At 23.9% G+C, this 18,032-nt stretch overlaps 1 protein-coding gene across 1 annotated transcript; it reads left to right on the plus strand.

The window, feature by feature from the left end:
* Positions 1 to 9,726: 9,726 nt before the first annotated feature.
* LOC145829091 (cyclin-dependent kinase 9-like) lies at positions 9,727 to 16,987 on the plus strand. The gene is made up of 11 exons (XM_082936820.1): positions 9,727 to 9,779; positions 10,036 to 10,117; positions 10,727 to 10,833; positions 11,373 to 11,472; positions 11,860 to 11,990; positions 13,435 to 13,523; positions 13,835 to 13,920; positions 14,879 to 15,012; positions 15,402 to 15,495; positions 16,371 to 16,505; positions 16,889 to 16,987. Exons 1-11 carry the CDS (start codon positions 9,727 to 9,729, stop codon positions 16,985 to 16,987), a joined length of 1,110 nt encoding a protein of 369 aa, XP_082792946.1.
* The last annotated feature ends 1,045 nt before the right edge of the window (positions 16,988 to 18,032 follow it).

Raw genomic sequence — 18,032 nt, forward strand, 5'->3', positions numbered from 1 at the left:
GTAGATAATTAATAAATTATATATTGTTAAGTTATAATGTAGTGTACAACCACACTAAAAACCATAAATAAATTATATCCTAACTATACTACTATAAAATAACACTTAGGTTTATACAAAACTAGGGATGATATTGAATGATCATATTGTTCAAGTACAATTGCAAACACTAAAAAATCTATAAAAAACATTAACATTAGAAATTAATTTAAATGGAATAAAATATTTTAAACATAAATCAAATATATAAGAAATATACTTTTAAATATATATATACAAAAAATAATACAAACGCTTATGCACTGTTTGTTTAATTACCAGGTTTTGGTGAGCATGAGCTGACCTTGTCAAATAAAAACAAAACAACATTTAAATCAGGGCAGCAAAGGGGCCAGACAGATACTCAGGGGTCCACCGGCAGCAAAGGTAGAAGGGGGCCATGAGCAGTAAAGGAACCACAGGGAGCCATGAGGTCATAATTTGAAAGTTACACTAGAAATTCTAAAGCTGCAGATAAAGAGCAAATAAAATTATAAGGTGTTTTTAATGGTAGTTTTTGAATAAACATGTTGAAGGGGACCATGACTTTTTAAATTACTTTAAACGGGGCCATTTGAAAAAAAATTTGGGAAACCCTGATTTGAACAGTAGGAGTAAAGTGAATTTAAACTCATTGATGCATAAAAAAAAGTATTTTGATATTAAGTATTCAGATTTAATAAAAAGTCCATAGTTGGGTAAAATAAATATTGGTAATAAATAATAAAAATGAATAAAAAATTAACCTAAAAAAAACTAAATACATTAAAATATGTTTATCAAATTGAGTATTATATACTTAAAACTTAAATCAACTGAAAAAATATTACTCAATTTTCATGCCTATAAAACTAATTTATAATATTTTTAAACATTTCTAAAATGGTCTTTTCTGTCTTGGTTATCAATAAATTTTGGCTTTTTCTATTGTGTTGTCAAAAGTTTTACATAAAATTTAATATGACTCACTGTGACTTAAATATTAGTCACTACTTTTTGTGACTAATATATACTAATACTTTGTCAGTTCTACTATGACTTAGTGAACTAAATTTTGTCAGTTCTAATAAAATTGGTTTACTAAATTTTGTCAGTTCTACTATGACTTAGTGAACTAAATTTTGACAGTTCTAATAAAATTGGTTTACTAAATTTTGTCAGCTCTACTTTGACTTACTTTCAAAACCAAATTTTGTCAGATTTGTTTTGGAATTTTTGGATTTGAAATTTGCCAGTTCTATTGTGACTTTGTGAATTAAAACTGGAATAATACCCTTTGTAATTTATTTGACATAAACTTTGTCTTCTACTTTCTGTGACTTAAGACTTAGATTGTGTATTTATTCCAAGACATATCTATAACCAAACAAAAAAAAAACATATAAGCTAAGGTCTTAAGCATTATTTATAAAGATAACTGTTCAAAGTTCAAAAAATATTCATTTTTTCAAAGTTTAGATGATGTAGGACGAGTTAATGAATAATAGTTTACTATTGATAGTTGTGTTAGGAAAACTTAATGTATAAAGAGGAATATTGATAATTTAGATAATTAATTATTAAATAACTATACCATTAATCATCTGTATTTGAATTACATTAAAAAAATAATAACATATTAAAATTTTTTGATAATATCAAAGTATGCAAGCAGACATTTTGTTATTAAAATATAACCAATTGTGTTTAATAAAAAAACTACTTAAAAATATGCAACTTAATGAAAATTGCTGTATAAACTTAGATTAAACATAAAAGCAAAATATAGAGCTGTATATGCAATAAAATGATCAGTGAAAATTTAGCTAGTTTAGCTTATATTTATAATAGATAAATTTTTAAGAAAATAAGGTCAAGTTATGATAAAAATGTCAGAGTCATTTATTGAAACTTTCAAGTACATACAAAACAAGTTAGTTTTAAGCTGTATATTGCACTTATACAAAAAATTGTGAACTAGTCCTGAACAAATTAATTTATTCACAAACTTATTCATTAAACAAACATTGTTTCAATCAGTTGGTCAATGAGATCAATGAAATCCTCAAATATAAAACTTCTTAAACTCAAAATGAGCTTTTGTGGAAACATTAAGGCTTGTCTAAGTTTACAAACTATATTATAACACATTGAAATAAAAACTAATGAATACTTGCAAAAAACTTATAGGTTACTATTAACAAAACTTTTAAAGTCATAGGGTATTCCAACAGATTTTTAAATTAACATTTACAAGCCTGAGTGTACACTATAAGACACTTTTCATAGAGAAAAAAATTATCTCTACAGGTATAACAAGTTTTGTAATATTATCAAATACAACAAATGAAATATAAGTTTTTCATAAATAACTTTTCAAGGTTTGTCAGAGGTTTTCTCAAAATTTATCTTCTTAATTTGAAAAGCAATGAACTTCAAAATTTCCATAAATATAATTAAAAATAATACTAACAGCTTATAGAAATCAGATTTTTTTTAATTGACTTTTTAACTTTTTTATTTATTCTGCTTATAAATTGTTTAGAAATTCTATAAGACTTAACTAAGAAAATTTTGAAACAACAAGCTCAAAAATTGAAAAAGGAGATAAACTTTTTGTGGCCATTTTTGCCTTTTTAGTTTGCGTTTCTACAAAGAACCTGAAAACTGTTTTAAATTTAATCAAATCTGGGCAGCTAAAGGTTTTTTTTTTTTCTGAATTTCTTGCAGGTTTGTAGAAAAAAAATGTTTGTGGACTGTCTTTAGTATAAAATTTAAGTTAAGGCAAAAAATGTCTGTCAATACTAGAACAACTGTATGCATCTTTTTTAAGAACCCAATTAAAAGTTCAAATTTATTATATATTTTTTGTATCTTGTCAAAAATGTTGTCACTTTACATGTAAAAATAGTTTTGGAATTCAAGGTTTTTTAGTTATTCTTGTTTAAAATTCCAGATTTTTTCAAAAATTCTCAAACTATGTTTTTTTTGGACCATATTTTCAAATTCCAGGATTCCTGGTTTTTTGGCAATCCTTTCAATTATATTTTCCACGATTTTACTTGTCTTAATTCTTAATAACTTTATCTACTTTTTTAGAAAATATGGTGGTACTGCAGAAAAATAAATATTAAAATGTTAGTTTTGTTTACAATGTTGTTTTTAACTATAAGTCAAAATAAATCAAAATTAAAGGCAATTTTAAACCAAAATTCATGTGCTGATTATGCAACCTGGAAAGATTATAAATAGCAAAAAAAATACTGAATATGAGAAATGAACTAATTACAAAGTGTCCTTATTACCCTAGGAAACATTCCAAGTTTATTTCTAATGTTATTATTAATCATATTACATTTACTTAGTTTATTTTATTTATCATTTGTGATATCTATTTTTGTATTGTATATTTTTGCCATGACTTACCACATTTTCATAAAAAAAATATATATTAAAATAAATCCCCTGGATGTAACACTTTTAAAAACTTTCACTATCAAGTGCATATCACAATTCTATCAAAAAAAAAAATCTCAAGTTTAGATAAAGTTTTACTTTTTAGTGGTTAGAGCAGGGGTCGGCAGGTCAAAAAGGAACGTTTTAACATGTAAAACAGTAAAATTTTGATTTGACTTAAAAAATCTATCCTATAGATTAAAAATTTTTGTCTTCATCAAAAATATTTTTGATAAAAAACACATATAAAGTAACACATATAAAGTATTTAGAGTATCCTTTCAATGATTTTATACTATTTAACACAGTTTCTACCAAAAACTTATATTTATATCAAAAATAGACCATAAAATGTGTATATTTAAAAATTTGTACTGAATTTTGAAAACCTGGAGAAAATTTTCCAAAAAACTTTTCTCAACCCTCTATCTTCTTTTAAAACTTTCATTACAATTTCAATAACAACTTCCACTAAATTATTTGAAAAACAATATTTTTTTCTATGCAAATTAAAATTAGGATTGTCACAGTTTAAAAAGGATAACTTTCTACAAGCCACTGTTAATCAACTTGAAACCAGAAGTTATATCGTGTAACTCTACTACTTATATTTTACTACAGGCCTCTTAAAAATGATGCATTATTAATAATAAATAATATAATATAATATCATATAATAATTCAAAGTTTATTGAGATTTTTTGGTGATGTTGTTCAAAATTCCAGTTTTTTTTGTGCTTAAATTGTAACTTCCAGGTTGTTCAAGGTTTTACCAGGATATCAGATTTTTTGGTATTATATGTGCAAGTTGACAATTACAAAGTTGTTTTTAAAAGTATCAGGTTTTGAAACATAAAAATTCAAAAGTCAACTTGATTATTACCTCTTTTATACAAAACCTTTTCTAGGTAAATGTTTAAAATGTTAACTTAAAAATTAACATTAAACTGCAGTAAAATCTTTGAAAAGAGAATGGTACATTTTATTTGTTTAAATTAAGAACAGAAATCACATTAAAAATGACCGAATTTATACCTTTTTATTTTAAATACAGTTAATAACATAAAAGTGGATAAAAAAATTCCTTTATCTGAGCTAAAAAAGTACTTTTCATTTAAAAACAGATAATAACATTAAAATGAGTCTTGTTGAATCTATAGGGGTTTTCCCTAATATTTGATGAGCCAGCAAAAAAAAAAACAATTTTTTATTTTTATTTGGTGATTTTTTTTTTTCAAATATGTTTGTGTAAGGTAGGTTTTAGGAATAGGGTATGAATTAAATTAAAATGAATTTTTATTTTGCTGACTCAGCAAATATTAGGGAAAACACCTTTAAATTACAATCCAACTGCATAAAAATGAGTTAAAAATGTCCTTTTTTGGACCTAAAAAAGTACTGTGAAAACACTAAAACTTTTAACTTTAAGCATTAATATCTTGTAATTATTTAGATACATATACACTGTTCTAGTACACATTAGGAAGCAGTTAAATTTACATTTAAAAAGTTTTGTTCCTCAATAATCTTTAGTATAAAACAAAAAATAAATACTTAGACAAATATTTTATGTTTGACTTTTAGAAACAAAATATTTTTTGTTTAATTGTTTTACAACTTGCAATAACTACATACACACATTAATCAAAAGCAAATGAATTTGAAGTTATATAAAGTTTTGTACTTGATAATATTTAAAGCAAAAATTATAATTTTTTAATTTTTAGAAACAAAATATTTTTTGCTTAGTTGTTTTATAATTTGCAATAACTACATACACACATTTATCAAAAGCAAATAAATTTGAAGTTATATAAAGTTTTGTACTTGATAAAATATTAGATTAGAAAAAGCTTGGAATAAAATATAATTCAACCAATAAAATTTTAAACAAAAGTAAACTCGAAGAAAATATAAATTCAGAGTAGTATATCGTTCTACTTGCATTACATCACAAGTCCTTAATAAAAAGCAGCAAGCAATAGATTAATTATGCAAAAATTATTGTTTTAAAAATATTTTAGTATTTACTTTATAACTTTTGTTTTCTGACAAATTTATAAGTTTATAACAGTTTATGAAGTAAAATTGGAAACCTGGAAAAACAATAATTTTGACAAATTAGGCTAAAAAACTGGAAGTTTGGAAATTTTAAGAAAAAAAAACCTGGAGTTTTGAACAAAACCACTATAAAACTTGGATAAACCTGAAATTTTAAACATTTTTTACACAAGTAGGAAAATTTTGACTTGACAAAATAAATCTATTACATTGATAACTTTTTTTTTCATGAAAAATGTTTCATTAAAAAACATATTTTAAGTAGCTTTACAATATCTTTTTAATGATTTTATACTATTTAACACAATTTTTTACCTTAAAGTTTTTCTTTGAAAAAAGACCAAAAAATGTGTGCTTTTAAAAACTTGATGGAAGTTTTGAAAACCTGGATATAATTAGTCTAAAACATTTGGCAACACTCTTTTATTGACTATCAATAAATTTTTAATATATATATTTGCAAAATGCTTTCAAATTTGGTCTGCATCTACTGACAAGTAAATTTTTATGGTTAATGTAAAATGTTAGTTGTATGAAAAAAAATAGTAAGAACTTCCACTAAATAATTTGAACAAAATAACTACTAATACAAACTAAAATTAGGATTATCACTGTTTAAAAAAAAAGAAAGTTTCCTACAAACTACTGTTAATCAACTACAAACCAGATCTTAAATCTACTTATATGGTAATACAGGTTTCTTAAAAATACATGATGCAGTATTAATAATATAAGTATTAATTGAAAGTTTATTCAGTTTTTTAGTGTTTAAATTTTAAATTCCAGGATTTTAGATTTTTCGGTAATATATATGCCAAGTTGACAATTGCTAAGTTGATTTTAAAAGTATCAGGTTTTTTTCTGAAAATTTCTTAACTTCAAGATTCTTTAGCCTAATTTGTCAAACTTCTTGTTTTTCCAAGTTTCCAATTTTACTCCATAAACTGTTATAAACTTATAAAATTGTCAGAAAACTAAAGTTATGAAAAAATACTAAAATGTTTACATTTAATTCAAAGGTCAACATGTTTATAGCCTCCTTTATACAAAACATTTTCAAGTATTTGTTTAAAACGTTTACTTGAAAATTCTCATTGAACTGCAGTAAAATCTTTAAAAAGAAAATAGTATGTTTTATTTGTTGAAATAAGAAACAGCAAACGCTTAATTTTAAAATGACCTAATTAAGACCTTTAAAAGTACTTACAGGGTTGCCACTCATTTTTTCAAAATTTTTTCCAGGTTTTCCAATTTTTTACCAGGTTTTTAAAAGTAAACATTTTTTGGTCTATCTTTAGTCTTAAGTTAATTTCTATAAAAGAAACTGTGTTAAACAGTACAAAAACATTTAAAAGATGCTGTAATGTTACTTTAAATGTGTTTTATAATAAAAAAAATATTTGATCATGACAAAAAAATCTTATTTATATGATAGATTTTTTGTGTCAAATTAAAATTTTAGTACTGAAAATGTTAAAATTATTAAAAACTCCACGTTTTTTGATTAAAATTCCAGGTTTTTCCAGGTTTTTTTTGCCTAAATTGTCAAATTCCAGGTTTTTCAAGGTTTTTCCAGGTAAAGTGGCAACCCTGTACTTATAATTTAAACACAGTTAATAACATAAAAATGGATTAAAAATGACCTATATCTGACCTAAAAAAGTACTTTTCATTTAAAAACAGTTAATAACATAAAAATGGGTTAAAAATGACCTTTTTCTGACCTAAAAAAGTACTGTAAAAACATCAGAACTAACAACTTAAAATGATAAGTTTTTTAAAATCATTTAGATAAATGTAGACTGTGGTTGTACAGATTAGGAAAAAGCTATTATTATTTATTTAATTCATATTTAAAAATTTTTGTTCCTTCCACAATCTATATTATAAAACAAATACAGTACAAAATAAATACTTGGACAAATATTTTGTGTTTAGTTTTAAGAAAATAAATATTTTTTGTTTAGTTGTTTTATAACTTGCAATAACTACATGCACAAATTAATTTTAGAGCAACTGAATTGGTAATTATATACAATTTTGTACATGATACAAGTTTAAAGCAAAAATATTTTACAAAAAACTAGTTTTATTTGAAAACAATATTAAAATGCAGAGTCAACACATAAAAGGTGCCAAGCAACTTCAACTCAAATAAACTTATTAAAATGATCAGGTTGTTTGAATTATAAAAAAAAAGTTTAAGGTAGTTTATGTTGTTAAAGAAATAATGTAAATAAATGGTAACAAACTGTGTAAAATTGTATAACCTTATTTACACCTCAAGATTTTCTGGATAAATATATAATATCTTTGACAGAGATATTGGCAGGGAATTGCTTTAATGTTACCAAAAATAATATATATAAAATAGTAAGAATGATAAATACTTTATAAACATGCACCATTTAAAGTTGTTCATGCAAATGTTTAAAGACTATATTATTTGAAAATAGTATGTTCATTGGAGATTTTTAAATGATTTCTTTTTTTCAATCTGAGCTTCTAATCAAGTATATATAAATAAAAACTTATTTTAGGTTAAGGGCATAGGGGTGTTGTAACTCTTTTTTACAATTTGATCTTATTTTATATAGTTTTTAATAAGCTACAAAATGCTTTTTACATTTTTAAAAATTAAAAATAACTGTTGAAATATAGCTAGTCAAAGTTGGAGGCAACAATAGGTTCCTTATAGGAGGCGCAAACTAAAACAGCAAAAATAGACTATTTAACTATAAATCTATCTTCTCCTACATTTTTTGAGATAACTACCTCAAATTTTTAGGAAGTGTTTCTTGAAATATTTAGAAAATTCTGTAAGAACAAAGTTAAAAAACAGTATTAAACAATGATTTTATGACAAAAAACCAAAGAAAAAACTGTTTTTTGTCTATTTTTTATAAAAATTTTTAATTTTTTTATTTTTTAAATTTTATTCTAACAGAATTTTCTAAAAATATCAAGGAACACTTCCTAAATATTTGAGGTAGTTATCTCAAAAAAGGTAGGAGAAGATAGATCTATAGTGAAATAGTCTATTTTTGCCGTTTTAATTTGTGCCTCCCATAAGGAACCTATAGTCGCCTCCAACTTCAATTAGCTATAATTCAAAAATTGTTTTGAATTTTTAAAATATGTAAAAAGCATATTGTAGATTAATAAAAACTATATAAAATTAGATAAAACTGTGAAAACAGTGTTTTAACCTCCTTATACCCTTAACAAAGGGTTGCCACTTAAGAGTCAAAAATCTTCCTTGAGTTTTTTTTGTTTATTTTTATTTTTTTGTTCTTTTACGTCAATTTTTTATTGTTTAAAATCTTATTACTAAATGAAAAAATTACAATGTTATTTCTAAGAATACTGAAAAACTGGCCACAAGGTAAACAATTTCCTAAATAAGCACTTAAAAATTTTAAAAACTATTGTTTTTGAACAAAATATTGTTACTGGATTAACTAAATCTCATTCTAGACCTAGAAAAAAAATTTCCTGAGATTTGAAAAAATCAAAACTGCTTTGAGTTTTCCTGAGCAAAAAAAAATGATCAAAATTCATTTGAGTTTCCCTGAATGTTTTGAGTTCCCTGAGTGTGTAACAACCCTTTTAATACTAAATTAAATTTTAAAAAATCAAAAATAATCATCAAATACCAAATGTTAAATATTTTAAAGCCAAAAACAGAATATAATTTTTTGTACTTGCAGTTTTTAATAACAAATAGCTTATAAATAATATTCAAATTTATGTTTAAATAATAATGTTATCATTTAAGTTTAATGACTTACCATAAGCAAAAACATTTATTAAAATTTTTGTATTAAAAACTGTGATTTGGTTAACTAGAATGAAAAAATTATTGATAAAAATAAAGAATTTGCCACAACCTTCATTCATACTTACTTTTGATGATGTTGTAAGACTTCACTTAATTATAAACTAAATTTTGAAATGTTTTTAAATATGTCTTTAGCTGCCTCTTTTTATTAGAATTAGTTGTTTTTAGTAATTTAGACATTATTAACATTCAATGTTCAAACAACAAACAAAATTAAAAAATTCACTAAAACAGTGCTATTGTAATAATGTAAAAGCTAGTTATATTTGATTTTTAGCATAAAATAATCATCAATTTATTCACAGTTGATAGTTATAAAAAACTGTAGTTTTTGATAAGTAAAAATAATTATGCGTTTTGAAAATTATAAGATAACCGGAATACTTGGAAAAGGAACTTATGGGTTAGTGAGAATGCTTTTAATATTAAGTTTTGTTAAATAAATAACAATAATATTGGTGTAAAAGTTTAGATCTATTACATCGAGATATTTAACTAAAACTTTGATCCGGTCGGATTTTAAATTCAGAAATGTATCTGGATCCAGCCGGAATAGATTTAAAACGATTGTTATGCTTATTAATTTTTTATTAATGTTTTAGTTGTTACTGTTAGTGACATTTTAGTGTAGTATAATAAAAATACTGAAAATTATACAGAGAGGTTTTCAAGGCAGAGACCAAAAAAACAGGAGAAATAGTTGCTATGAAAAAAATTCTTATGGAAAATGAAACAGAAGGGGTTAGTACTGTAATAGTTAAGTATTCTGACTTATTTAAGTTAACATGATAACAGATTTATTGATGATTAATAATTATAAAATAAGTAATTATGGTTGGTCTATTAAATTATTTTTTTATTATAAAATTAGAAAAACGTTTAAAAATAACTTTCATTGAAAAAACAGTTTTATAGTTTGAAATTCACGCAATACTATAATAAGTCAATTTTTTGACTAAATATGATCTTAATGAAATTTGTTTTTAACTTAGTTTTTATGATTAACACAATAACAATAAGAAGTAATTTATGTTGTAATAATCTTAATTAGTATTGAACGAGCTACTTAAAGTTTTTTCTTTTTTATCCATTTATAAGTTTCTAATTACTTCTCTGAGAGAAATAAAAATCTTACAAGAGTTTATCATAATCGAAGAATAATCACAAAAAGTTTTATTTTAAATAAACTTAGTTATTCATATTATTCGTTTTTACTTTCATAGTTTAAAATTAATGCTTTAAAAGAGATCAAAAATTGCAAGAGTGTATATCTCTCTATATATAAGCAAATTTAAAGTTCTTAGTATGTATTAATACAACAATTTGTTTTAATTTCTATTTATTTACCAGTTTCCAAAAAATGCTCTGAACGAGATCAAAATATTACAAGCGCTTAAACATGAAAACGTTGTGAATTTAGTTGAAGTTTGTAGATCAACGCCTACTTATTTGAACAGGTATATTTATATAGTTATGTTTGACATCGTGAAATAACTAGTACTTGTAATTGTAAAGTGTGACTTTAATTTGACCGAAACTAATACTAACTAACATGTATGTTTATTACATTTAAACGAGCAGTTAATTATAAACAAGTAATAGATTTTTCTTACACTCTTTTATCTATTATATTTATTTATTGTTTTATTGTAATATTGTTATTACATTAAGTGGTCCGTTATAGTAGAAACAAGTAGTAATAACGAAGAAATATATATTATTTCTATTACCAAAGTTATAAACTTTATTGATTGACATGTTAAAACTTTACCATAAAATAAAAATTCATCTGTTTTGAGCAGTTTGAAACTTTTATCAGATTTTACTGACTTGAAATGAAGATTTTTCACTTTATATTTTCATTTATGTAACATTTTAAATTAATTCAAATAAGTTATAAATACATTGATTTGTGTTAACATTATCACAAACATATATATACATATATATTTGTACATATATATATATATATATATATAAATATATTAATTTTCAGACAAAGAAGCGTTTTTTTGGTGTTGGAATTTTGCCAATACGATTTGACAAAACTTATTACAAATACAAGTATAAGGTTTCCAATCGGTGATATAAAAAAGGTTTGTTCGATTGATGTACAAATTTGTATTTAATGAAATAAAAAATGTTTTTTTTATACTACAAGACTATTACTTAGCGAAATAAAAAAGTAAATAAGTTTATATGTATAGGTTTTCACTTAAAAAATAACTGAAAGATGTATTAGTAATATAAATAAATTATCGTTTCGTTATGAAAAATAAAAAAATAAGTTCTTTAGCTATCTTGATTTTAAAAATTTATATTTAACATTTAACTTTGCAATGATTTGTACAATAATTAAAATATATGAGTTGATTAATTCATTTTAACAGATAATGTATCAACTACTTCAAATGTGTTCCACATGCATTTTTACAATAAAACATAAATTAAATAATAAAAATAAAACATTTTTAATTCAACAGCTGATGTTGCAACTGTTAGAAGGATTATTCCATATGCATCGTTGTAAGGTGTTTCATCTCGATATTAAATCAGCTAACATACTTATAACTAAAGACGGAACTTTGAAGATCGCTGATTTCGGCCTTGCCAGGTGAGTATTGTTAATTAATTTATTTAAAAAAAATTTTATTTTGGATGATTTTTAACCGGGTACGGTTGTAATGTATCGGTGTTTCTCCTAATATTTGCTGAGTCAGCAAAATTATACAAAATTTCACTTAATTTATATTTTCTTTATACCCTTATCCCGAACCCATCTTACCCAAACTTATTTAAAGATTATTAAAAAATATTTTTTAAATACCATAAACAAAAACATTATGGTTTGTTTTCTGCTGACTCAGAAAATATTAGGTAAAACTCCTTTAGATTTCTTTTGGACTTGTTTTAGCCTATCACGCTTCCATACACAATTTTAGAAAGCTACAGCTATGAGTAGTACTAGTATATTGAAATTAAATTATTTAAAATTTGTTATAATCAGAATCTTTTATTGTACTCTTTTACATCAGTGATCTAATTAAAAACCTTTCTTGGTCACTTGTTTTAAAATACAAATTTTCAAAAAAAACCCTTTTCTCAATAAGTCTCACCTATGAAATTCTGAATAATTGTAACCTAAGTGCTACACACCAGACTAACTCGGGTCTTTATGAATTTTTGATAAAAATTCAAGCTTGTTTAAAACCTTTTTTGCAAAACTAAAAAAAAAAAATTGTTCTAAAGTCTCAAACTAGTCTTTATTAATTTTTTCTATTATTATTGTGACCTTTAAAGTTTTACAGCTTGATAAAAAGAAATTAATTAAATTGTTTAAATTCTTTAAAGTTCAGGCTGACTCGTCTATTTAATTGCTTTAAAGTTTAAATAGTTGAATTACTGATTATATAAAATTATTGTTTACTTTAATAAATACAGTTAACAACTGTTCAATAAAAATAAATTTAAATTTAACACTAAAAATAATTTGACAGACTTATTATTGAGTTAATTTGAATAATGATTCTAAACACTCGGTTAGCACTTTTATTGTTATTTTAATTTAAACCTTATAAACACTAAATATAAGTGAATACTATCAAAATAACTTTAAAAACAAAAGTAAATTTGTAACACTTAAAACATTTACTTTTATTTATTTATGATCATGTAGAAAATAAAATACATATTTAATGTATTTTATCTATATAATTCTGTATTTTGTCTAAAAGCAGATTTATTTACAAAAATATTTAAATAAAATAACCTGATATGTAAATAAGTTATATTTTATGTTCACAGTTTACAAAGAAGAAAAAACGAACAAAAACACTGTTTAAATAATAAAATTAATACATGAAAGCTTTAAGATATGAAAAATATTAATAGAAACAAATAAACAATAAAATATAAGCAAAATTTTCAATGTTTTGTTTTATTCAAAGCGTTGACAATTAACAAAGAGGAAGAATCAAGCAAATACGCAAACATTATACAACATATATAATAAAATAACTAAATACAACTAGAAAGCATATAAATAATGCCTATTTCAGACCGTTCACAGTTTGCAAAGAAGGTGAAGAGAATAGGTATCCAAACAATGTGGTAACACTCTGGTACAGAGCTCCTGAGTTGCTCTTAGGTTAGATTATTTACATTATACAAACATATCTTATTTCTTAGGCGAACAAAATTAATTAAAACTTTACTTATAATGTGTTTGTAATGTAGATATATGATTTTTTTATGAGAAAAAAATAATTGAAAACGTTTTAAATTAAAACTTTTGATACCTTACATTTGTATTATTATTTATTATGTAAAAAAGTGTGAAATACTAATTGATATTTCGAAAGCATGATGTTTATATAAAATATTACATTGTTAGATGTTTTAATTAGGTGTATAGTTGTTATATATATTAAACTTCTATATTGAATATTTAAATTTTAGGCGAAAGAAACTACGGACCATCAGTTGACATGTGGGCTGCAGGATGTGTTTTTTGTGAAATTTGCATGAAAAGACCTCTAATGCCGGTTCGTATTTAATTTGTTATATATATATTATAAATAGTAACTTAATGTTAATAATACATAGTTTACTGCAGGGTTTTCCTGACTTTTTTTTTAAGACTCTCTTGAAATAAATAATAAAGCTATGATCCCTTCCGACAAAACTTCTCACAAAACTACCCTAAAATACGCCTAAGACCTTTTTTATAGCCTTGTGGCTCCCGTTATTATGGTCCCCTAAATTTCTTGTTTTTGTTTCATAATATCTAGTTTAAGCTTTAAAATACGGCCTGATGGCTCCTTTTTAGCCCCTTTGCTGTTTCTGAACCCAAAAACAACCATATAGCCCTGTTTTGGAGACCTGGTCTGCTGAGTTAATTATAACATTAGATGTATTGACCATATTTAGTTTTTTCTAAGTAGCGGTAGGTTTAAACTACTAAATATTGATAACTATTTAAGTAGTGATTGCATTATCATTTACTTGACTTAATAATTCATTATATGTTTTAATAAATATAAATTTAATATTAACAATACGTAATCTGCTGAATTTTAGTAACAACAAACGTATTGATTGTACGTTTGTTGTAATTAACTTGACTTTCTAACAAAAACTATTGTTGAAGTATACAAATGTTTAATACTTATTAAACTAACTAATATTAGTTTTGATGTGTTTTTATACTGTTGAGTGCTTCGCATAAAAAGTAACTTAGACACTCGCACTTTTTAAATTTATTGCTGCAATCAGCTTAAAAGTTAACACATTGAATAAATCTGAAAAGTGATAAAATTGAGCTTATTTATAAAAATAAACTTAAATTTCTTGTTTATCTATTGTAATTCATTTCTCCCATGGAAAAAAAGTAATAAAACAAACTTAGCGTTTTATAACCATGATAAATAGCTGTATATGTTAACAATATAGTACAATAATAAATAACAAATGTATTATTAAATATTAGTATTACTTCTACAGGGTAAAACAGAAAGACATCAACTTGACTTGATAACTCACTTATGCGGATCAATTACCCCAAAAGTTTGGCCTGGCGTTGATAAATTACAACATTATCAACAATATATTGTTAATGATTACAAACAACACAATAGGTTATTTAAAAAAAAATACATTTTTTGTCGTTTAAAAATTACAAAATTTGAAGGATTGTACTTTAAAAGATATAAAACAACATAACAAGTTAATTAGCTAATTTTTAGATATTTATTTGAAGAATTACAATTTTGTCAACATAATGATAAAAATAAAATTATAGGCAACTTAATTAATGAGTACATCAATTCTTAAAAAAAAATGTTCAGAAGCTAGAACAGTATAACTAGTTATATATAACAGACAAGCAAGTTTTTTTTTGTAATTTTAGATTGACTTGAAATAAAACACCTCAATGATAAACGAAAACACAAATTGATATTGTTTCCCAGTTAGAAGTTAAATTCTGTTATATTAATTTTCTTTTTATATTAATGTTTACTAACAGGCGGAGGCTGCTTACACAAACACTGGGGCAGATCGTACGAGATAAACATGGACTGGACTTGATTGACAAACTTTTGTGTTTGGATCCTAAAAAGGTAAATAACTATACATATTTATATACCAACATTGTTTTATAAAACTGAACGCATACTATTTTAACCTAATGCAAACATACAAATTGTCATAATATATATTTTTAGGTACCAACTTGAATACTTATGTGGTTGTTTGTAGATTAAAACATTTAACAGAAAATAAAAAATAGAATACTATATTTGAATAATAACTTTATTATAATTGAAAATACCTACAGGACGAAGCATTGTTTGTGAACTATCGAACTCGTATTTATATCCCTGAACTCAAGTTGAGAACTCTTAATGTATCTTTATAAAAAAAGCAAATTATTAATAAATTAAATTATTCTAATTTTTTTTAACTTATAAAACGTAAGCATCTTTTTTATTCTTTAAACTAAAAATATTTGACAAATTTACAATATACCATTTAGTTTTGGAAGTAAATATGCCAATGCATTGAACTCCATGGCAACAATGATTAGTATTTAATTACTTTTTGAAACAGTTGATCAAGTATAATTAAAAAGTTTAAACTAAGAAAACTTAAGCCATTAAACTCAACAACACTTTCCTAGACAAGACGTTAAAAAGTATCTTAGTTTTTTGCGACTTGATACCTGAATGTTTTTTTTTTTTTGTGCCACAGATCCTAGGACTAAATATTCTAAAGCTTTATTTTGTCGTTCAATAAACTATAATATATGTAAAATATATAGTAATAAAGTACAACAGAAACTTGATTGTTTTCATGTAAAAAATATAAGTAAATAATTCTTCGATAACAAATATGTTCTTTAAAATTTACTCGATAGTAATGACCATGAGTTCAATTACAAAGAGTTTTTTAAAAATAAAATAGAAAAAAATTATTAAAAATAAAATTTCAACAGAGATTGACTGCAAATGAAGCGTTGAACCATGATTTTTTCTTTGAAGAACCTTTGCCTTCTGAATCACTCAAATGTTTGGAAACTTTAAACAAGCAATATTTAAAACAATTGCAACAAAATCACCAGAAACTAAAGGTTGACAATTTCTTTGTAATATTTTACGTTATTTATTATGATGACGTTCATGTTGATTAAAATCTATTTTAGCCGTTAGTGTAATGGCAAGAAGTTTTTATTGAAATATATATATACAACAATTGCTCTAGTATTTTGTCTTTGACTAAATCTTAAATTTTGTATTTACAAACACTTATTTCAACGATATAGTAAGTTATGTTTTATAGATTTTTCTAAAAGTTTTTTAGGCTTCCAAGAAACACAATGACAGAAATCATTCTTTAATAAACTTAACAAAAAAAATCTAAAATTACCTTACTATTTTCTCATGCTACTCTTATTGTTTATCATTGCTTTTTTTTGTTGAACATTACATAAATTTTATTGTAAATTATTCACAGGCGGCAAAACAACACCAACACAACAACAGACACCATCCTTACAACAACCGACATCATCAGAGAAATAATAATAAACAGTATGAAGAAAGAGTTTGGTAGGATATATAACATCAGTAGCAATATTTCAATGGTATCATTTTTAAACCACGGATTGTAGAGTGTCAGATTTATAGATTTATTGGAATAGGACTTTATTTTTTGCGCAATTTTTAATTTTATTTTATTTATATAAAATAAAGTGTATTAGAAAAATACCTACTGTATTACTATGTGTAATAACTAATAATATTACGTCATACTGTTTTTTGTTTTTTTGCATAATTTTTGCTTTTTTGTTTAGTACAGTGATTTTTATTTTGAATTTAACTGGCTGATGATTAAAGCTTTATGCAAAATTAAAGCTTTATGAAACATATGTACCAGTATTTTTAAAATCGTACTTTTCCAATAAAATATTTAAAAGCCCTTCAAGTCGGCTCTGTAGAAAGTGTTTAAGTTTGAACAATAACCTATATATATATATATATATATATATAAACATAAATAATTAGATATAAATTAACAGTTTTTTGAAAAGTTATGGTCGATGTCTGATTGCACTTTTGATCAAAACTTTTTAAAGAACTGTTATTACAAAAAAAAATTAAATATATAAATAAAAAATTTATTAAGAAATTTCGGTTTAAAAAAAAACAGATAATACGTTTCATAAAAACAAAAAAGGTTTTAAATCTTCAGCTAGTTTTTATGAAACGTATTATCTGTTTATTTTATCTAATTAAATGATATAGAATTTCTTTTTTTTTCCATTTGCAGAGAGAGCAGTCTTGTTTTAAATTAAATTTGTTTTTAGTTCATTATAAATTTCCAAGTGCTTCTTCATTTCTATTTTTCAAATCCTAATTATACTACTAAAGGTTTTTTTAAACTGTATACACTATTGTTAAAATAACATTCAAGTCGTGTGTGTGTACCTACTTTCAAATTACATACCCGAAGACCCAACTTACTGCTTACTCTTTTCCGATCTTTTTACGGTCGCTCTGTAGATGAAATTTATTAATAACAATTGCTATCAACCATGGATTTATCTCTGCAGTTGATGTAACAATATTTATTACTAGAACTTAAATAAATGACTAAG

This window comes from Thalia democratica, chromosome 2, assembly GCF_965202585.1.
Source record: "Thalia democratica chromosome 2, ktThaDemo2.hap1.1, whole genome shotgun sequence".
In the NCBI taxonomy this organism is placed as follows: domain Eukaryota; kingdom Metazoa; phylum Chordata; class Thaliacea; order Salpida; family Salpidae; genus Thalia; species Thalia democratica.

Bases quoted from the DNA above. Each gene is read 5' to 3' on its own strand.
- LOC145829091 (XM_082936820.1), top strand. From the start codon at position 9,727: ATGCGTTTTGAAAATTATAAGATAACCGGAATACTTGGAAAAGGAACT. The intron at 13,524-13,834 runs GTTAGATTATTT...TTTAAATTTTAG, and splicing joins AGCTCCTGAGTTGCTCTTAG to GCGAAAGAAACTACGGACCA. The intron at 15,496-16,370 runs GTAAATAACTAT...AAATTTCAACAG, and splicing joins TGTGTTTGGATCCTAAAAAG to AGATTGACTGCAAATGAAGC.